General features: G+C 51.8%; 2 protein-coding genes across 2 annotated transcripts; one reads left to right on the forward strand and one right to left on the reverse strand.

Annotated features, from left to right (window-relative positions):
* Positions 1 to 342: 342 nt before the first annotated feature.
* On the reverse strand, positions 343 to 6153 carry LOC134733234 (uncharacterized). The gene is made up of 5 exons (XM_063622266.1): positions 5993 to 6153; positions 5270 to 5366; positions 3519 to 3824; positions 2333 to 2374; positions 343 to 821 (listed from the first exon to the last, which is right to left on the reverse strand). Exons 1-5 carry the CDS (start codon positions 6031 to 6033, stop codon positions 672 to 674), a joined length of 636 nt encoding a protein of 211 aa, XP_063478336.1. The 5' UTR covers positions 6034 to 6153; the 3' UTR covers positions 343 to 671.
* SLC51A (solute carrier family 51 member A) lies at positions 2893 to 21105 on the forward strand. The gene is made up of 9 exons (XM_063622250.1): positions 2893 to 3214; positions 4450 to 4544; positions 13889 to 14043; positions 14611 to 14684; positions 15069 to 15227; positions 15786 to 15897; positions 16910 to 17056; positions 20279 to 20384; positions 20922 to 21105. The coding sequence occupies exons 1-9, from the start codon at positions 3177 to 3179 to the stop codon at positions 21056 to 21058; spliced, it is 1023 nt and encodes a 340-aa protein (XP_063478320.1). The 5' UTR covers positions 2893 to 3176; the 3' UTR covers positions 21059 to 21105.
* Positions 21106 to 21559: the final 454 nt, after the last annotated feature.

A 21559-nucleotide genomic window follows, 5' to 3' on the forward strand; every position in this document is an offset into this window, starting at 1 on the left:
GGAACCTAGAGGTCCTGCCCCTGAGAGGCTGATGTTGTTGGAAAAAATATGACCTGGAGAAACATATGGGAAGAAAGTTGGTAATTTTCAGCCGGGCGCTGTAATCCCTGTAATCCCAGCAATTTGGGAGACTGAGGCAGGAGGATCACTTGAGGTCAGGAGTTCGAGACCAGCCTGGCCAACACGGTGAAACCCCATCTCCACTAAAAATACAAAACTAGCCAGGTGTGGTGGTGCATGCCTGTAATCCTAGCTACTCAGAAGGCTGAGGCGGGAGAATCACTTGAACCTGGAAGGTGGACATCGCAGTGAGCCGAGATCGCACCATTGCACACCAACCTGGGTGGCAGAGTAAACTCCATCTCAAAAAAAAAAAGAAAGAAAGAAAAGAAAGAAGGTTGCTGGGTTTTTTGTTATTTTTTTGTTTTGTTTTGTTTTGTTTGTTTGTTTGTTTTTGAGACAGAGTTTCATTCTTGTTGCCCAGGCTGGAGTGCAGTGGTGCAATCTCGACTCACCGCAACCTCCGCCTCCTGGGTTCAAGCGATTCTCCTGCCTCAGCCTCCCGAGTAGCTGGGATTACAGGTGCGCACCACCACACCTGGCTAATTTTTGTATTTTTAGTAGAGACGGGGCTTCACCATGTTGGCCAGGCTGGTCTCAAACTCCTGACCTCAGGTGATCCGTCTGCTTTGGCCTCCCAGAGGGCTGGGATTACAGGTGAGAGCTCCCGCGCCGAGGCAGAGATTTTGGTCTTGTAATGAGGCCAAGGGTGAAGAGTGGTCGTGCTTCTGGCTTTGTGCGCACAGCATGGATTTCATTCCCTGAAGTACAAGATTGAAAGTGCGACGCTGCCTATCTTCATTTTTTCAAGGTCCTGTGATCAGTGGAAATGGCAATTTGTGTAAGATTTATAGTGGAATGCTGCTTATCTTAATTCTTTCACTGTCCTGCGATGAGCAGGTAAGAAAAAAAAAAAGAAGAAAGAAAAAGTATTGGGGGGAATGCATTCGCGGGGTTGGGAGCTGAGTCCCCTCCCTCCTCTGTCTCAATAAATGTCAGATGATGCTATCATATAATTTCGTGGGAAAAATAGGCCAAAGAAATGAAATTCAGAAGGACTTATTCTTTTTGGTTCTAAAAATCAGTTTCTGACAGCTGGCAGGCCTCAACTGCCAAGAGAAGAAGACCCTGGCGGCCACAGCTCATCCTCTCTGACCAAGTCTTAGCTGGGGATGGGCTGGCCTCCAGGCAGGGCCTCCCGCTGGCTGGATCCCAGGCCACACTGTACAGAAGACAACCCTTAGAGACCTTGGGTGGGGCAGAAGCCCCCTTTCCTCACTGACACCCTGCCGATCTCTCCTGGGGTCTCCCAGTCTCTGCTGCCCAGTGGGGAAGCACCAGCCTCAGCCCAACCGTGGCCCCCTTGGCTCCCTCCTGCCCTTCCACCTTTCCTGCCATTCCCCACTGTGTCCTGAAGTTTCTAAGAACATCCCCAGCGCACTGTTGTCAGCTCTGGGAAGTCTAAAGTTCAGGGCTTTGGGTAATTAAACCCAAGGCCTCTCAGTGGGCTGGGGGTGAATGACCTGACGAACGTTCCTGCGGAGATGCTGGGAGGAAGCTGAGTCAGTCTGCGTCTTTGTCAGGGTGCGGCTGAGGCCAGTGACCCTCTGGGGGTCAGGGCCCTTGCCGGCCTCTTCCTTCCCTGACCTCCACCTTAGGAGGCAGCTGGTCCCTGAGATACCTGCCTCACGACATTGTCCTGTCCCAGGAACTGGACTTTAGGAGGAGGGGAAACTGGAGGGGGATCCAGTTTGACTCTTAGAAGAGACTTTGAGGTGTCTGGGGACAGGAGTGGAGAGTCCTCCGGGTACCCCATCAGGGACTGCTTCCACTGCTTATATGGCCTCACCAGCCCAGCACGGGGAGCCCCCTCTCCCTTCCCAGAATTGACCCTCTGCACCCTCTCCTGGGCCCTCTTCTCACTACCTCCAATCTCCACCATGCCCCAGCAGAGCCCCTCCCCCAGGCCCCTTTGGCCGCTCTCCACACTCCATGGCTTTCTGTCTGACCTGGTTTCTTAACCTCTCCGGACCTCAGCCTCCTTATCTGTAAAATGGGAATAAGGATACTACTTTCCTTGTAACGCGGTGGTAAAGTTTAAATAAGCTAAGGAACACACTGCATGTCCTGCGGCCCCTGGCACACCAGACATGGTGACAGACGCTGGCTGCTGCTGCTCTGAGTCTATGCTTTCATCAACTATGCAACCAAAATCTAAGGAAACTTCGTATGTGTCAGGTTCCGTGCCAGGAACCTAGAGGTGCCACCGTACCACAGCACAGGATGCTGTGTCTGGCTTCGAAGAGATTTCAATCTATTTGGAGAGAGAGCAAAGAGAAGCTATCAGCCAATAAAATCATTTGCAAGCCTGTAATTCAGCAGGTTTTCAAGACCTGTCAAATGCCCGGCAATCTCACGCTGCAACTCTGACTCTTAGATACAGCATCTTCCAGCCCAGCGCGGGGCTGGCCAAGCCCATCATCCAGATGTGATGAACTGGGGTTTGGGAAACCCACACCGGCCTCATCTGGCTTTTCCAGCCTGTCCTCCCTTCCACACATCAGGCCAACAGGGCCAAACACAGCCGAGGCCTCGGCCCTGAGCCTCCCCGCTGCGGAGCGCCCGACCCTGAGTTCCAGCAGGTTCTTCAGGGGCTGCTGACCAGGCAGCACTGCGGTGAGAAGCGAGGACTTCGTCCCCAGCCCGGCCCAGGGCAGGGGCTTCGTGGGGAGCCCACCCCATCGCAGAAGGCTCCTGGAAGGGCAGGTGGACTCGCAACAAAATCCTACAGGAGGGGCCGGGCCAGAGGCAAGGGGCGGCCAAAGGCGCCTGTCCCAGAGGTGGGAGGGACCACACCTGGGGGCAGGGACGAGTCAGGCACAGGGAACTCCGCCAGCCTCGAGGATCAAATTCCTCCAGGGTGAACTCTGAGATAGAAAGTTGGCCCAGGAAGCTCAAGGAGGGAGCGTGGCCGAGGGGAAGACTGCAGCTCCGCTTGCTCCCACCCGGCCCAGGCCAGGCCAGCAGGAGCCACCCCGCCCCCGGCCGCCACCTGCCCGCCCCGCCGGCCCTTCCTCACCCCCGGTGCCTGCGGGATTGCTGGAGAGAACGCGGCGATGGAGCCGGGCAGGACCCAGATAAAGCTTGACCCCAGGTGAGTGAGGGCGGCGGGCCCTGGGCCAGTTGCTGAGCCGGGTGTCCCCTACCCCGCGGCCTGCCCTCCCTCCGTCCCTCCCAGAGCCCTTCGGCTGCTGCACTCAGAATGACACAGGACTGAAGATGGCCTGGCTGTTCCTAGGTCCTCAGGCACAACGTGGGTTTGGGCCAGGGTGTGACACTTCAGGGCCTCGGCCTCGCCCCCCACGTGGGGAGAGAAAGATCCCAGAGCCGGGCCATGGAAGGCACTGGCCGAGGAAATGGCAGCATCCCTGGCATCCCGTCCATCTGTGAGGACTCACCCTTCCTCTGGGATCCGGCTCTTCCTCTCTGGCCAGTCCCTGGGCTGCGGCCCGACCAGCGTGGAGAGAAGCCACGGTGGGCTCTTCAGGCACAGCAGCCAGGCACGCCCTGGCTAGGTGGCAGCTTGTCTTACTCCCCACCCGGGCCAGCTCTCCACTCCCTGTAAGAAAAGGGCCCAGAGGCCGGGCGCCTGGAATCCCAGCACTTTGGGAGGCTGAGGCGGGAGTGCAGGAGTTTGAGCCCAGTTCCAATTTGAGTCCAGGAGTTCGAGTCCAGTGTCTGAGGAACATGGAGAAATCCTGTCTCTACCAAAAATATAAAAAATTAGCCGGGCGTGGTGCACCTGTAGTCCCAGCTACTGGTGGGGATGGGGGTTGAGTAGATCACTTGAGCGCAGGAGGTCAAGGCTGCTTGTGTGAGCCAAGACAGACCACTGCACTCCAGCCTGGACAACAGAGCAAGACCCTGTCTCAAAAAGAAAAAAAAAGAAAGAAAAAGGAAGGAAGGAAGGAAGGAAGGAAGGAAGGAAGGAAGGAAGGAAGGAAGGAAAAGGGGAAAGGGAAGGGGAAAGGAGAGAGAGAAAGAGAGAGTGAAAGGAAGGAAGGAAGGAAAGAAAGAAAGAAGGAAGGAAGGAGAAGGGGAAGGGGAAGGGAGAGAGAAAGAGAAAGAGAGAGAGAGAAAGGAAGGAAGGGGAAGGGGAAGGGGAAAGGAGAAAGAGAAAGAGAGAAAGAGAAAGAGAGAGAGAGGAAGGAAGGAAGGAAGGAAGGAAGGAAGGAAGGAAGGAAGGAAGGAAGGAAAGAGAGAGAGAGAAAGAGGCCCTGAGGGGAAATGGACAAAGTCCTGCACTCAGGAGTGATTGAGGGTCCAGTGTGCAACCCTCCCCCTTTCCCCAGCCCCTGTGGTTCTGAGCACAGGCTGGTGTCTCGCCAGGTACACAGCAGACCTTCTGGAGGTGCTGAAGACCAACTACGGCATCCCCTCCGCCTGCTTCTCTCAGCCTCCCACAGCAGCTCAACTCCTGAGAGGTGAGTGGGGACCCTCCCCAGAGGGAACTGAGAGGAGGGAAACCAGGATAGCTGAGTGGAGCTGGGGAGAGGCGGCCCTGAGCCAGTCCACCTGGGCAGCCGGGGAGAATCACTGGCCCGGTGTCTGTCATCATGGTTAAGGCCTTGGAGAAGGGCAATGCCTCAAGGAGTCAGTGGGTCCAAAGGGCTGCATGAGAGCCTGGCTCCGGAGAGCAACCCTCATGTTGGGCCTCCACAAAACTGGCCTCAGAGCTCATTCAAAGTGCGGACACTGCGACCTGGGGTGCTTTTTCAGACCCCAGAGCCATCTGGGGACTCAAGATGGTGCCCAAGTGGTCCAAGCCCCATCGGGTCCCCTGGAGGGCTGCATGGCATCCGCCCCGGACCCATGTCACTCTAGAGGGTGGTTACGGTGAGTGACGTGCTTCACACAGGTGAACCAGTTGTATTTGTTTTACGATCCAGCCTTTCTGAAAAACCTTTGTCCTCGCTGGCGCATTCTGTTGTCCGGTTTTTGTGTGTGTTTTTGTGGGTATTTGCCTCATTCCACCCCTGAGCTCTCAGATGGACAGATGGGATTCAAAAACCTGTTCCACAGTGTTTATTGTAGTGGAGTGATTGGTTTGCAATAATAAGTCATAATTTTCCACTGAAGGGGGGTGTGGGGACCCCCAAGACCAGCTCAAGTTCAGTTGTTGGAAGAACTCCTTGACCGGAAATTTTACCTTTGCGTTTTGTCGCTCTGTTTCCTGAAGATAACTTGGGGGTGCTCCTGGTCGTCCATCTACTGCTTTGATTCCTTGGATCCCACCCATTCTTTCGCTTTAAGAAAAAAACAAGTAATTGTGGGGGAGGTCTCTGTTTTGCAGCTCCCCTTTTGCAAGAAGCACTTTTTCTGAATAAAACAGTAATTAAAAAAAAAACATAGGTGAACCTGCAAAAGTCCTCTCAGTGTTGGCCAACAAGATTCTATTACTGAATTACTTTTGAAAGTGAAAGGCATTGGCTAGGCGCGGTGGCTCATGCCTGTAATCCCTGCACTTTGGGAGGCCGAGGTGGGCGGATCACTTGAAGCCAGAAGTTGGAGACCAGCCTGGCCAACATGGTGAAACCCCATCTCTACTGAAAATACAAAAATTAGCCGGGCATGGTGGCGTGCATCTGTAATCCCAGCTACTCGGGAGGCTGAGGCAGGAGAATCGCTTGAACTTGGAAGGTGGAGGTTGCAGTGAGCCGAGATCATGCCATTGCACTCCAGCCTGGGCAACAGAGTGAGTGAGACTCCATCTCAAAAATAAAAGAAAAGAAAAAGAAAGTGAAAGGCATAGGATGGGGCTTAACTTATTCCCCAGACACCAAAAACATTGAGAATCACAGCCCGAGCATGCTTAGAGAAAATGTGGCTCACGCCTGCATTTTGTTTTGTTTTCCTGCTGCATATTGGCTACCTGTGAAATGTTGGATACAAGTCTGTGTCTCTGTAGCACATTTAATGCGTTTCCCAGGCAACAGGAAGCTCTCAGTATGCGTTCCCACGCAGACGTGGGCGTGTCCTTGGGCTGTGTATGGCTTCATTTCAGATGATCTGAACCAGAGCGGTTGCCAACTGCCAGTGTTCGGAGATGCCTGGTGGCCACCTGTGGTTAGTGGCAGTAGGTGGCTGCTACATCCAGTTCCAGGAACCTCCTGTTGAGAGAGTGCAGCTGGTGGTACAAGCCTTCCCTTACACAGCAGCTCTCCCCCCAGGGAATATTGGGCAGTGTCCGGAGACTGTTCCGGTTGCCACACTGGAAGGTGCTACTGGCATCTCGTGGTCAGAGGCCAGGAAAGCTGCTAAACTTCCTACAGTGCACAGGAAGAGCCCCCACAAAAAGATGATTCAGGCCGAAATGTTAATGGTGCTCAGGTCGAGAAACCTTGCCTTACACAATGAAAACGGTCCTCACGTTGCTTTGCTTCAAAACGTGCAGAGAGAAACCCCAAGGCTGTTCAGAACAGGCCATTCTGGGTCTGCTCATCCAGCAAGCCTCGCTGCGGGCAGAGCGGGGAGGGTTTGGCCAGCGGGCCCTCCTGGGACAGGGAAGCTGAGAGGATGCGTCGGGGGCGCCCCAGGCCCAGGGGAGCGAGTTCTGGCAGGATTCAAGGATCCCAGTGGAAGAACAGGGGACAATTGAGAGGGCTGGGCAGGTGAGGTGAGGCCTGATGCGTGCTGGGCTGGCAGAGGAGCTGTACTTTATCCCACAGAGAGAAGGAGCTGGTAAGGGCTCTGAGACTGGGAGCGGCTGGATGAAAGTAGTGCTTCACGGCCGTTAATTAGTCATCAGGACGGACTGCAGAGGAGGAACCTTAAGGAGCAGGGATGTGGCCGGACATGGTGGCTCATGCCTGTAATCCCAGCACTTTGGGAGGCTGAGGCAGGTGGATCATTTGCGGTCAAGAGTTCAAGATCAGCCTGGCCAACGCAGTGAAACCCCGTCTCTACCGAAAATACAAAAATTAGCCGGGCGTGGTGGCACATGCCTGTAGTCCCAGCTACTCGGGAGGCTGAGGCAGGAGAATCGCTTGAACCCGGGAGGCAGAGGTTGCAGTGAGCCGAGATCCACCACTGCACTCCAGCCTGGATGACAGAACAAGACTCCGTCTCAACAATAGCAAAAAATAGGCAGGGATGTAAATGAGAGGTTGTTGCCCTGGCCTGGCATGCGGGAAAAGAGTCTGAGGCAGGGCAGTGGCAGGGAAAGAAGAGGAAGGGTTGGGAAACAGGCAGTTCAAAGAAAGAGCAGGCAACCTGGTAAAGACCTAGGCGTGTAAGTGCTGGTTCTGGGCAACGGTGACAGCACGGACAGAAATAGGAGAAGCAGGAAGAAGTGCCTCCGGGAGGCCGTGGCGAAACTCCTTCCTCGCGTCATTTGTAAACTCTGTTGTTCCTTAATTTTTTTTTTTTTTTTTGAGACAGGGTCTAGCTCTGTCACCCAGGCTGGAGCACAGTGGTGCAATCTTGGCTCACCCCAACCTCCACCTGCTGGGCTCAGGTGATCCTCCCACCTCAGCCTCCCAAGTAGCTGGGACCACAGGCACATGCCACCAAGCCTGGCTAATTTTTGTATTTTTTTGTAGAGACGGAGTTTCTCCATGTTGCCCAGGCTGGTCTCAAACTTAAAATTAAATGCTAAGAAAACTATTTCAGGCCAGTCATGGTGGCCCATGCTGCAACCCCAGGAGGTCAAGGTTGCAGTGAGTTATGATTGTACCACCAGCCTCAGCCTGGGCAACAGACCGAAACCCTGTCTCAATTTAAAAAAAAAAAAAAAAAAAAAAAAAAAAAAAAAAAAAGGAAAAGAAAAAAAAAGAGAGACAGAAAAGCTATTATTCTAGAAGAATGATTGAATCAATTTTTTTTTTTTTTTTAATCACGGCTCACGGCAGCTGGAGCTCTGGGCTCAAGTGATCCTCCCACCTCATCCTCTCGAGTAGGTGGGACTGCAGGCACACACCACCGTGCCTGGGCTAACTTTCAATTTTTGTAGAGACAGAGTCTCACTTTGTTGCCCAGGCTGATCTCAAACTCCCCAGCTCAAGCAATCCTCCTGCCTCGGCCTCCTGAAGTGCTGGGATTACAGGCGTGAACCACTGTGCCCAGCCTTAAAGCTACTTTTTATTGAACAAATACTACATGCCAGGTGCTTTGCTAAGAAGCTTGAGGAGAGGATAAGTAACCTGTCTATGGTCATAGAGCTATTAGTAAGTGGCATTTTACTTTGTTTTTGTTTGTTTGTTTGTTTGTTTTAGAAACAGAGTCTCGCTCTGTCGCCCAGACTGGAGTGCAGTGGCGCGAAATCGGCTCACTGCAAGCTCTGCCCTCCGGGTTCACGCCATTCTCCTGCCTCAGCCTCCCGAGTAGCTGGGACCACAGGCGCCCACCACCACGCCCAGCTAATTTTTTGTGTATTTTTTAGTAGAGACGGGGTTTCACCGTGTTAGCCAGGATGGTCTCGATCTCCTGACCTCGTGATCCGCCCGCCTCGGCCTCCCAAAGTGCCGGGATTACAGGCGTGAGCCACCGCGCCCGGCCTGGCATTTTACGTTGAATTCAAGTGTCTGACTCCAACGCTCTGTACTGTGCTCCTAACCTCCTGGAAGCAAATATGCAATCATGGAAATAATTTTTGGTTAGAAAGCTGGGATTATGGGTGATTACTCTTTTTTCAAATTCTTATTTAATGTTCTTGTTTTCATTATTTTAAAAAGTAATCTTTGCTATTCCAGAGACAGCGGGAAATTTAATAGTTGCAATAAGTATGATTATATTCAAAATGGTCAATTAGACAAGCATTTCCCAAAGTCTCGGACTCTTAATCCCAAGGAGTCCTTCATGGAAACAGAGTTTCTGTAGGAAGTTAAGTTTTGTGACGGGGCGCGGAGGCTCACGCCTGTAATCCCAGCACTGTGGGAGGCCGAGGCTGGTGGATCACCTGAGGTCAGGAGTTCAAGACCAGCCTGGCCAACATGGAGAAACCCTGTCTCTACTTAAAATACAAACATTAGCTGGGCGTGGTGGTGGGTACCTGTAATCCCAGCTACCTGGGAGGCGGAGGCAGGAGAATTGCTTGAATCCACCAGGCAGAGGTTGCAGTGAGCCGAGATCGCGCCACTGCACTCCACCCTGGCGACAGTGAGACTCCATCTCAAAAAAAAAAAAAAAAAAAAGAAAGTTAAAGTTAAGTTTTGTAAAAGGTGCATTCTAGACTCTCCTTTTGGAAATTTACAATGTAAACTAGCAGATTAAAATTTTCAGTATGCTCTGCAGAAATCATATTTAACTTTAATGCATTTCCAAAAATTCTTCAGTCATGGCATACTTTTGTCCCATAGTATCCATTTAGATGCACTTTTGGGGAAATTGAGTTCAACCAGAAAAGAAGAGGCCATCTCCTAAGAAGATAGTTTGATGGACAGGCCCAGTATCGGGCTACGGATGCCAAGGAACTTTTCCTTTCCTAATTAAGTACCAAAGGCAGCAGTTAGAAGACGCTGCAAAACCGTTTGTGTTGAACAGTCAGAATCTGCCCCACCCTCACCTTCATAAATGGAACGGCCCTCCCGGGGTTGCCTTTGATAATCTCTCCCCTATCCACGAGTACACACACCTGGAGTCACTGTAATGGTTAATGAGAGTGTGGGCTTAGCGTCACGAATCCCTGCGTTTAAATCTTCGCTCCTTCACTTCCAGGCTGTGTGACCCTGGGAGACGTGCTTCCTTCTCTGAGCCTCGTTTCCTGAAAAAGTCTGTAAAATGCAGATGATGATAGGAATTCTCATAGGTTATTTCTTTCATTCAACAAATAGTTACAGAGCCGTTACTCCTCCGGGCGTTTGAGAACAGAGCACAAGCTTGACGAGGTCCCTGCCTCCGTGGAGTGTGCACCACGAGGTGGGGAGCTGACAGTAAGCGATAAACAGCTGTGCAAATACAAGTAGCCCCGATGTGGGCGGGAGGAGGACGGAACGTCACCCGGAATGGAGATTTTCACAGAGCAGGGAGCAGTTAGGGAAATGAAGACTGGGAAAGACTGGGTTGGTGGCGTGTGAAAGGGCAGTTTTTACGCTCTCCAAGGGCTGATGAGGACACGGGGCTGGGGGTAAGAGAGGCTCTAGCAATGACCCCCGCTTCCCAACCACAGAACATTGGTTTTGGAAAACCACCTGCATTAATGTTGGCTTTTTCCTGTCTGGACTTTGCCTATTGTCTGAATTTTTTTAATTAAACATTTCTATTATAAAAATCATTCAGGTTTAGTTAAAAAAAAAAGAAAGAAAATACAGAACAGTAAAAAGAGAAAAAAATCATCTACAGTCCCACCCAGAGACAGGCACGGCAAATATCTTAGTGTAATTTCCTTTTTTCATGCTTTTTTTTTTTTTTTTTTTTTTTTGAGACAGAGTCTGGCTGTGTTGCCCAGGCTGGAGTGCAGTGGTGTGATCTCAGCTCACTGCAACCTCCACCTCCCAGTTCAAGCAATTCTCCTGCCTCAGCCTTTCAAGCAGCTGGGACTACAGGTGCACGCCACCACGCCTGGCTAATTTTTGTATTTTTGGTAAAGATGGGGTTTCACCATGTTGGCCAGGGTGGTCTCAAACTCCTGACCTCAAATGATCCACCTGCCTTGGCCTCCCAAAGTGCTGGGATTACAGGCGTGAGCCACTGTTCCCAGCCCTTTCTCTATGCTTTTAACATTTGTAGAAATCATACTATTCCTATAATTTTATGTTCTGTTTTTGTAAGCATAACACAAAATAAATTTTTCACATCATTGTATATTTGGAAAAATATGTTCTTTTCTAAAAAAAGGTTTATTTTCTTATAAAATACATATTCATTATAGAATAATTGGAAAAGAAAGACACTAGGGATTTTCACACACAGAGAAAAGGCCATGTGAGGACACAGTAGAAACGTGGTTTTCGGCCAGACCCGGTGGCTCACGCCTGTCATCCCAACACTTTGGGAGGCCGAGGCAGGCGGATCAGTTGAGGTCAGGAGTTCAAGACCAGCCTGGCCAACATGGTGAAAACCGTCTCTACTAGCTGGGCGTGGTGACAGGTGCCTGTAGTCCCAGCTACTTGGGAGGCTGAGGCAGGAGAATCGCTTAAATCTGGGAGGTGGAGGCTGCAGTGAGCTAAGATCAGGCCACCGCACTCCAGCCTGGGCGACAAGAGTGAAACTTCGTTGAAAAAAGAGAAGGGGAGGGGAGGGGAGGGGGGAGGGGAGGAGATGGGAGGGGAAGAGAGGGGAGAGGGGAGGGCAGGGGAGGGGGGAGAGGAGGGGAGGAGAGGGGAGGAGAGAGGAGTTGTCTGCAAGGGGAGGAGAGAGGAGTTGTCTGCAAGTGGAGGAGAGAGGCCTCAGGAGAAATCAAACCTGCTGACACCTTGATCTTGAACTTCTAGCCTCCAAAACTATGAGAAAATAAATTTAAGTTGTTTAATTTAAAAAAAAAAGTGAATACTCAGAAAAGATAGAAAAAAGTAAGAAGACAGAAAAGAAGATACAAATCACCCATAGTCCCATCACCCGAACATAAGCATTGCTAACTTTTTTCAGTATTATAGGTATTTTCATTTTTTTTTTTTTTCACCCAGGCTGGAGTGCAGTGGTGTGGTCCTGGTTCACTACAGCCTTCACCTCTCCCCAAGTAGCTGGGACCACAGGCAGGCGCCACCACACCTGGCTAATTTCTGTATTTTTAGTAGAGGTGGGGTTTCGCTATGTTGGCCAGGCTGGTCTTGGACTCCTGGCCTCAAGTGATCTGCCCACCTCGGCCTCCCAAAGTGCTGGGAGTACTGGTGTGAGCCACCGTGCTCGGCCGAGGGCCAGTGTATTTTTTGACAGATTCACCCATCGTCCTGGTTGGTCCTGTGGTGCCACCAGGTGCAACTGACCGAGACAACAGCTCCAGCTCCAGTCTGTGCCGTGGCCACCTTTCTCCCTGTTTTGGTTTCAGCAGTCATATTCCTCCCACTGAGCTGCCCTCATGTTCCTTAGTCACCACAACACAGAGCAGACTAGCCAATCCCTTCCCCGTGCTCACCCTGCAAGGCAACAGGACAATGAGTGGAGTGCGGCAGTTTTCTCCCTTTCTTCCTCTTATCTAGCCCGGTAGGAGGTGCAAAGGAGGGTCCAATACCTAGAAAAGACACTTAGATAAATGACCACAGGGTCACTAAGGACCTAGAACCCTTTCTTTAAAACTAAGGGCTGCATTAATGAATCACGTTTGTTCGGAAACACATATTGTGACTATATTCATTTTTTTCTGTTAGCAATGGTGAGGCCAGATGAGATCTATCAGTATTTGTCAAAGTGTTTGCTAGCCTCCGACCACTATCAGGTGAACTTGTTAAAAATGCAGATGACAGCCGGGCGCGGTGGCTCACGCTTGTAATCCCAGCACTTTGGGAGGCCGAGGCGGGCGGATCACGAGGTCAGGAGATCGAGACCACGGTGAAACCCCGTCTCTACTAAAAATACAAAAAATTAGCCGGGCGTGGTGGCGGGCGCCTGTAGTCCCAGCTACTCGGAGAGGCTGAGGCAGGAGAATGGCGTGAACCCGGGAGGCGGAGCTTGCAGTGAGCCGAGATCGCGCCACTGCACTCCAGCCTGGGTGACAGAGCAAGACTCCGTCTCAAAAAAAAAAAAAAAAAAAAAAAAAAAAAATGCAGATGACAGGGCCCATCTCACATTGCACACGTCTGAAGGCAGGGCCTGGGCAGCTAGCTGCTTTTTAACAACTCCCAAAATGATTGCAATATCCACGAAAGTTTGAGAACCTTGGACTATAGTTCATGTAAGACCAAGCATGAGGCCAGCGTGCATCAGGTGTCCTTGGGGTTTTTATTTGATCCATTTCTCTTTTGTTGAAGATCCCCCCTGGCCGAGTGTGGTGGCTCAAGTCTGTAATCCCAGCACTTTGGGAGGCCAAGGTGGGAGGACTGCTTAAGCCTAGGAGTTTGAAACCAGTCTGGGGGCATAGTGAGAGCCCATCTCTATAGAAAATTTTAAAAATTAGCCGGCCTTGGTGGTGGCCTGTAGTCCCAGGCTACTTGGGAGGCTGAGGTTGGAGGATGGTTTGAACCCGGAAGGTCAAGGTTGCAGTGAGCCATGATCGCACCACTGCCCTCCAGCCTGGGTGACAGAGTGAGACCGTGTCCTCCTCCCCACAAAAAAGTTCCCTCCTAATGTCCTGGTTTCACCATATAATTTTGGTGAAATCAACTTAAACAGCTCCAGAATGTCCCGTAAATTATGTTCAGCTTCAATTATGTTAATTGATCTACATTTGCTAGTGCAGCACCTGGCACTGGAGATAGAAAAGTGAATTGGGGTCGGGCACGGGGGCTCAGGCCTGTAATCCCAGCACTTTGCAGGGCCAAGGCAAGTGGATCACTTGAGGTCAGGAGTTTGAGACCATCCTGGCCAACATGGAGAAAACTATCTCTACTAAAAATACAAAAATTAGCCGGGCGTAGTGGTGGGCGTCTGTAATCCCAGCTACTTGGGAGGCTGAGGCAGGACAATCACTTAAACCCGGGAGGTGGAGGTTGCAGTGAGCTGAGTTCACACCACTGCGCTCCAGCCTGGGCAACAACAGAGTGAAGCTCCGTCTTAAAAAAAAAAAAAAAGCATGACTATTTCTTAGTCACGTTGAATACTCTAGGTGTAAAAAAACCCTCATTCCTGTGCACGGGTGAGACCCTAGATCCAGTAAGGCAATTTCGATCTGAGGGAATAAGCCCAGACCTTCTCCCCTCAGTCCCAGTCGCCAGCTCTCTGCCTTCTCCTCCTTTAGCCCTGGGCCCTGTGGAACTTGCCCTCACCAGCATCATGACCCTGCTGGCACTGGGCTCCATTGCCATCTTCCTGGAGGATGCCGTCTACCTGTACAAGAACACGCTTTGCCCCATCAAGAGGCGGACTCTGCTCTGGAATAGCTCGGCACCCACGGTGAGGCCCCTGGGGCTGCCCTGTGGGGGGAACTGAAAAGAAGGCAGAGACCAATGTGAGAATTCCTCTCAACTCAGCACGTCACTTCAGTAAAGAGTGTCTGTCCCGCCACGACCCGCTGAGGGCAGAGGTTTGCAATCTCATCTCCCCTTGCAGTTAGGATCCTCTGCTCGGAAGGCTGTGGGGTGCAGTGTTTGAATTCTAAGGACTGCGGAGACAGCTGGAGACCCGCTGAGCCCTCCAGCCGCCTCACTCACTGCTGCCCGCCACAGTCTTGCCATTAAAAGAGCTTCCTTCCCGTAGAGGCAGCTGTGGTTCCTCAGAGTGTGGGGGAAAGTCTCATCCCACAGGGTCACACTCAGCTCCACCCTTATGCCGAGGCTTCTGAAACGCCCTCCCACAGATCCTTGGTTTGCTGGATTTAATTAGTTGTTTTTCCAGCTGGCAACGTTGAAGGAACGCTGCCTCAAATGTGTGGGTTTGGCCTCCTGTGCCCTCGCCACGAAAGCTTTCCGGAGCCTCAGGGTCTCCCTGCCGCCCTCATCTGCTCCTGCCCCTTCTGAGCAGGTGGTGTCTGTGCTGTGCTGCTTTGGTCTCTGGATCCCTCGTTCCCTGGTGCTGGTGGAAATGACCATCACCTCGTGAGTGCCCTGCCTCACCCCACCTCCAAGGGCCCCTCTGCTCCCGCTCACCAGGACTCCAGAGTCTGTGTCCTCGATCCCGGCTGACCAGCTTGTGCCAGTTCGGGGCTCTTGCGCTCCTGGTTCTGCTCAGGGGATGCCTCCTTTTGGCATCTGGCACATTACTCAGCAGCCCTTTGTTCCCACAGTCTGAAATGCCCCTTCTCCCAGTCCTGCGGGCCGTCTCCTCTCCCTCGCTCCTCTTGGGTCACACACCCAGAACGCCCAGCCCTAGCTCTTCCCCTCAGTAAGCCCCGCCTCTCCCTGCCATCTTTCTCTCTGGCAGCAAAGGGGTGTCCCTGCAGCGTGCCCCGAACTCGTAGGCCCACTCCTCTCCCATCCCAGGTTTTATGCCGTGTGCTTTTACCTGCTGATGCTGGTCATGGTGGAAGGCTTTGGGGGGAAGGAGGCGGTGCTGAGGACGCTGAGGGACACCCCGATGATGGTCCACACAGGCCCCTGCTGCTGCTGCTGCCCCTGCTGTCCGCGGCTGCTGCTCACCAGGTGAGGCGGGGCCAAGGTGCCTCCTCCAGGAGCCGGGGAGCCTCTTCTGGCCCCTTCCCAGGAGCGTCTCCTGGCCCCCAGCCCCCCCTCAAGGCTCTGGGAATTAGGCGTGAATAGGCCAAAGCCAGTGACGGAAGGGTGGGCATCCCACAGCCAGGACCCACGGGCACCAACCTCAGGGCACAGGGGAGCAGAGGAAGGAGAGCTCCTAAATTCTCATCACTGAACTTCACTGCACCCTGCAAGCCTTAGCCACACGGAGAAAACTGGACTTGGGGCCATTCGCTTGCCCCTTCTGCCCACTTTGGTGAATGAGGTTGAGGTCACACTCCCAGACCTCGCTCCAAAGACAGCGTTCTGGTCTGGAGGTGAGTGGGAGACTAAGAGGGTTCCCAGTACTCTCAACATTCTGGTCTTTTCCTCGTCCCCATCCACTTAACCTGGTTGGTGTTTATGACGGCAGCCAAGCCTCAGTCCAGGAGCCCAGTGAGGAGCCGGGGGGTCTTCCTGGGGCAGGCGGTTTGTGGGCCCATGTTCCTAACCCTCTTCCTCACTCAGGAAGAAGCTTCAGCTGCTGATGTTGGGCCCTTTCCAATACGCCTTCTTGAAGATAACGCTGACCCTGGTGGGCCTGTTTCTCATCCCCGACGGCATCTATGACCCAGCAGATGTAAGCCGGGAGTGAGGGACAGCACAGTCCAAGACTCATTTAGTACCTTTGTGTTTAAAAGCAATCACCAGAGCCAACATCCCTTGACAGAGGGCCCCAGAAAAGGGAGGCTGTGGGAAAACAGAGGCTCAGGGACTGCCAGGGAGAGGAAAGAACAATAGGCCAGGCTCTAGGGCTTTTTCATTACCTTTCCTGCCATGGGAGAGGAGAGATCAAAGGAAGCACCGGGTGCCATGATGCATGCCTGTGATCCCAATGGCTCACAAGGCCGAGGTGGGAGGCTTGCTCAAGAGTGGGAGTTCAAGACCAGCCTGGACAATATAGTGAGACGCCATTTCTAAAAATGTTTTTAAAATTAGGCTGGGCACGGTGGCTCACACCTGTAATCCCTGCACTTTGGAAGGCTGAGGTGGGAGGATCACTTGAAGCCAGGAGTTTGAGACCAGCTTGGGCAACATAGTGAGATCCCATCTCTTTTTGTTTTGTTTTGTTTTTTGAGATGGAGTCTCTCTTTTGTCGCCCAGGCTGGAGTGCAATAGCGCGATCTCGGCTCACTGCAACCTCCACCTCCTGGGTTCAAGCGATTCTCCTGCTTCAGCCTCCCGAGTAGCTGGGATTACAGGCATGCGCCACCACGCCTGGCTAATTTTGTATTTTTAGTAGAGACAGGGTTTCTCCATGTTGGTCAGGCTGGTCTCGAACTCCTGACCTCAGGTGATCCGCCTGCCTCTGCCTCCCAAAGTGCTGGGATTATAGGCGTGAGCCACCATGCCCGGCCCATCTCTATTATTTGAAAAAACAAAACAAAAAAAAGTTAGCTGGGAATGGTGGTATGCACCTGTAGTCCCAGCTACTCAGGAGCCTGAGGCGAGGGCATCACTGGAGCCAGGAGTGTGATGCTGCAGTGAGCTATGATTGCACTTTCAGCTGCACGACAGAGTGACACCATCTCTTGAGAGAGAGAGAGAGAGGGAGCTTGCCTGCCTCACTGACTACTTTCTGTTGCCACCAGATTTCTGAGGGGAGCACAGCTCTATGGATCAACACTTTCCTCGGCGTGTCCACACTGCTGGCTCTCTGGACCCTGGGCATCGTTTCCCGTCAAGCCAGGCTACACCTGGGTGAGCAGAACATGGGAGCCAAGTTTGCTCTGTTCCAGGTAACTATACCCTGGGAGAGAAAAGATGTTTCATGACTGAGCTACAGATAGTTGGGGTGAGTGAGGGTGAGTGAGGGTGAGTGAGGGTGAGTGAGTGAGGGTGAGTGAGGGTGAGTGAGTGAGTGTGAGTGAGGGTGAGTGAGTGAGGGTGAGTGAGGGTGAGTGAGTGAGGGTGAGTGAGTGAGGGTGAGTGAGTGAGGGTGAGTGAGGGTGAGTGAGTGAGGGTGAGTGAGGGTGAGTGAGTGAGTGTGAGTGAGGGTGAGTGAGTGAGTGTGAGTGAGGGTGAGTGAGTGAGGGTGAGTGAGGGTGAGTGAGGGTGAGTGAGGGTGAGGGTGAGTGAGTGAGTGTGAGTGAGGGTGAGTGAGTGAGGGTGAGTGAGTGAGTGTGAGTGAGGGTGAGTGAGTGAGGGTGAGTGAGGGTGAGTGAGGGTGAGTGAGGGAGGGTGAGTGAGGGTGAGTGAGGGTGAGTGAGGGTGAGTGAGTGAGAGTGAGTGAGGGTGAGTGAGGGTGAGTGAGTGAGGGTGAGTGAGGGTGAGTGAGTGAGGGTGAGTGAGGGTGAGTGAGTGAGGGTGAGTGAGGGTGAGTGAGGGTGAGTGAGGGTGAGTGAGGGTGAGTGAGTGAGGGTGAGTGAGGGTGAGTGAGGGTGAGTGAGTGAGGGTGAGTGAGTGAGGGTGAGTGAGTGAGGGTGAGTGAGTGAGGGTGAGTGAGGGTGAGTGAGTGAGGGTGAGTGAGTGAGGGTGAGTGAGGGTGAGTGAGTGAGAGTGAGTGAGTGAGGGTGAGTGAGTGAGGGTGAGTGAGGGTGAGTGAGGGTGAGTGAGTGAGGGTGAGTGAGTGAGGGTGAGTGAGGGTGAGTGAGTGAGGGTGAGTGAGGGTGAGTGAGTGAGGGTGAGTGAGGGTGAGTGAGTGAGAGTGAGTGAGTGTGAGTGAGTGAGGCCAATAAAGGCTAAAAGTGGGCCTGGGAATCTTTTTCACAAGCCTCAGGCTCTCATGAGATCTGGAAAATGACTCCTGTGCTTCCCGCTTTTGTCTTTCTGTGCTGGAATTGTTTCCCAGGGCTGCCATGACAAAATACCACAAACCAGATGGCTTAAAACAACAGACATGTCTTGTCTCATTGTGCTGGAGGCTAGAAGTCCACAGTCAAGGAGCCAGCAGGGCCGTGCTCCCTTTGAGCCCTGCAGGGGGTCCCAGCCTCTCCCTAGTTTCCGGTGGTTGCCAGCAGTCCTGGACCATCCTTGACCAGCATTTGCGTCACTCCAATTTCTGCCTCCATTATCTCATTATATTCTCCCCTTGTGTTTCTGTGTGTCTTCTATTTTTTTTTTTTTTTTTGAGATGGAGTCTTGCTGTGTTGCCCAGGCTGGAGAGCAGTGGTGCCATCTCGGGTTAAGCAATTCTCTTGCCTCAGCCTCCCGAGTAGCTGGGATTACAGGCATGTACCATCACGCCCGGCTAATTTTGCATTTTTAGTAGAGACGGAGTTTCGCTATGTTGGCCAGGCTGGTCTCAAACTCCTGACCCCAGGTGATCCACCCGCCTCCGCCTCCCAAAGTGTTGGGATTACAGGCGTGAGCCACTATGCCCCTCCGTCTCATCTATTTTTAGGACACCAGTCAAATTGGATTAAGGGCCCACCCTATTCCATTATGACCTCATCTTAACTAATTACATTTGTAACAAACTGTTCTTAAATAAGGTCACAAGTACTGGGGGGCAGGACTTCAACATAGCTTTTTGGGGGGGACACGAGTTAACCTTTAACACGTGTGTTAACAAAGTTTACATTTGTCTCCTTGCTTCTTCCTTTCCTCTTCTACCTATGACTTCCTCAAATCCTACAATCCATCAACACCAGCAGCAGCATTAGCATTAGCTACAGGAACTACCTACGCCATGTGTGAGGCACTTTCACACATTACACTTACATTTTCACAACCCCAGGAGTCATTATTCCCATTTTACAAAGGAAGAAACAGACCCAGAGATGTTCTTGCTCAAAGGCACATAAGGGATGGGGTTAGAATTTATACCCAGGTATGTCTGACTCCTCCACACATCTGTCTTCTCCTTACCCTGCCCTTCATCTTCACACCACTTCTGAAAATTCTCTCAAAGGCATGTTGGCCCACCTTCTACATGCTGCCATTCTCTAACCCCAAAGATGACTTTTCCACCAAATGCAATGACTTCTAACCCAGTCTTGTTCTCCTTCTCTCTCCATCCTGTCTCCTTGCTAGTCTTCTACTCCCAAGGCATAATGACTGCCCTACAGTTAACAGAGTGAGTTCACGTGCATTCTCATTTGATCTACGTACATGCCTCCCAAATGTGAACTTCCAGGCACATAGGAGGTAGAATGGAAGGGGCTATGGGAACAGAGACAGAAGTGCCCGGAATGAGTCAGGGACTGAAGGGGCAGAAAGGTTCTGGATCCCAGAAGTACTTGAGACCAGGCCGAAAGATAAAAGCCGTGTGATGGCCAAGCCTGCCCATGGTTCATATGGGGGAGCCTGGGCGAGCCACGCCAGCCTTGAAGAAGCTGAGGCTTCCACACAGTACTCAGGGAGGGCAATACTAAGATCAATGGTGCTTCCAGGGCTTCTGGACAGTGATCTTCTTCTTCTCCCCTTTCGCCTTCTTTCTTTATTCTGGTGAAATAGTGATAAAATTTGCCCTGTTAATGATTTTGAAGTGTCAGGTTCTGTGGCGTTAAGTACATTCACATCGTTGCACTACCATTACCACTGTCCATCTCCAAGCACCCATTAAACACATTCCCCATTGCCCTCTCCCCGCAGTCCCTGGATGGCAGAGTTTTCAAAGGGCATTTTAATGGTTAATTGTCCATTATTCTAGGAGCAGGGGCCTCAGGCACTTGAGCTGGATGGAATGACTCTTCTCTAATCACCCATCTTTTTATCCATTAAGTGCTCATTGGTAGCCATGGCTGAGAAAGGGAATTAAAAATGAACCCTTTAATCAGTTCTTATATCTTGTCAGAAACTCTAATAAACTATTGGGTAGAAAATGAGAATGTCATTTGCCTAAAGATGAAAATCCCACAGATTTTTAATGAAGTGAGAGCCTCAACCCTCTGTGACTGCACATATCTGACAGTGGGTGGAATCTGCCCAGCGGAAGGGCAAGGCCCAGGAGTGGGCTGGCTGCGTTCTGTGCCGTGAGGGCAGGCCCAGCCCACCCTTGCCTCTCTTTTATGCCGCAGGTTCTCCTCATCCTGACTGCCCTACAGCCCTCCATCTTCTCAGTCTTGGCCAACGGCGGGCAGATTGCTTGTTCGCCTCCCTATTCCTCTAAAACCAGGTCTCAAGGTGAGCACGTTAAGCCTCCTGTCCCATCGTGGGATGGATGAGACGGGGAGAGTCAGGAAAGAAGGGGCCTCAGAACAGACATTAGGCCGGCCTGACTTCTGCTCAGAGTGTTCAGAAGGGATCTTCAGGAAATCCCTACAGAGTCTTTAAGGAAACTGTGACCTCTCTGATCACACAGAAGAGAAGTGAAACCCCACAGCTTGAGGCCAGCCCTGAGGGCCAACCCAAGAAGCCATGGGTTCAGTCCTCAGCTCCTGGGAGAGGAATGGGAATGGTTAAAAAACAGAAGCCCATGCTGATTGAACACACGAGAAATGGACTTTAATGCCAGCCTCAGAGCACAGAAGTAGACAGCCAAGTTCCGGTTCTGGCTCTACCATTAACCCGCTATGTTATTTATGACAATTTTGTATCCCAAAGTCCTAGTTTGGGGATAAGCTGGAGAAAGTGTTGCTCAACTCCTGTGCCAGGGCTGCTAGTAAAATACCACCTCTGTAACTCAGCATAACCTACGCTGTATTTCACCCCACACTGCAGTGATGAATTGCCACCTCCTCATACCGGAGACTTTTCTAATGACTGTGCTGACACGAATGTACTACCGAAGGAAAGACCACAAGGTTGGGTATGAAACGTTCTCTTCTCCAGACCTGGACTTGAACCTCAAAGCCTAAGGTGGATGGCTTGGACAATGAAAGGATGCTGTACTCATTAGAATACAAGATTTCTTTACTGTCCCTCAACCTTGACCAAATGGGGAGCATTCCCCCTTGTCAACACAAGCTGGCAGATTACATTTGACTCCACAGGTGAAGGTGAACAATGTTAGGATAAAATTGCTTTGGATCTTGCCTGGGGAAGGTGTTTTAAGTTTCGTAATAAACAAGATGACGTCTGAAAATGTGTAACTGGGCACCTTGCCTCTGTCCATGTCACTATTAGCCCTTCAAGGTTGTATATTGCTGGCTGGGTGTGGCAGCTCATGCCTGCTATCCCAGCACTTTGGGAGCCTGAGGCAGGAGGATCACTTGAGCCCAGGAGGTTGAGGCTGCAGTGAGCGATGGTTGTGCCATACACTCCGGCCTGGGTGATACAGCCAGACGCTGTCTCTGGAAAAAAAATAAAAGCTTACTGAGCTTTCCTAAAGCAGATGAAAAGAAGAGTAGATAGTATTG

This window comes from Symphalangus syndactylus, chromosome 17 (assembly GCF_028878055.3).
Source record: "Symphalangus syndactylus isolate Jambi chromosome 17, NHGRI_mSymSyn1-v2.1_pri, whole genome shotgun sequence".
Lineage (NCBI taxonomy): Eukaryota > Metazoa > Chordata > Mammalia > Primates > Hylobatidae > Symphalangus > Symphalangus syndactylus.

Bases quoted from the DNA above. Each gene is read 5' to 3' on its own strand.
- SLC51A (XM_063622250.1), top strand. From the start codon at position 3,177: ATGGAGCCGGGCAGGACCCAGATAAAGCTTGACCCCAG. The intron at 14,044-14,610 runs GTGAGGCCCCTG...CCTTCTGAGCAG, and splicing joins GGAATAGCTCGGCACCCACG to GTGGTGTCTGTGCTGTGCTG. The intron at 14,685-15,068 runs GTGAGTGCCCTG...CTCCCATCCCAG, and splicing joins GTGGAAATGACCATCACCTC to GTTTTATGCCGTGTGCTTTT.
- LOC134733234 (XM_063622266.1), bottom strand. From the start codon at position 6,033: ATGTGCTACAGAGACACAGACTTGTATCCAACATTTCACAG. The intron at 5,367-5,992 runs GTAGCCAATATG...TTTTTCTTAAAG, and splicing joins TTGTATCCAACATTTCACAG to CGAAAGAATGGGTGGGATCC. The intron at 822-2,332 runs GTACGGTGGCAC...CTTGTACTTCAG, and splicing joins ACACAGCATCCTGTGCTGTG to GGAATGAAATCCATGCTGTG.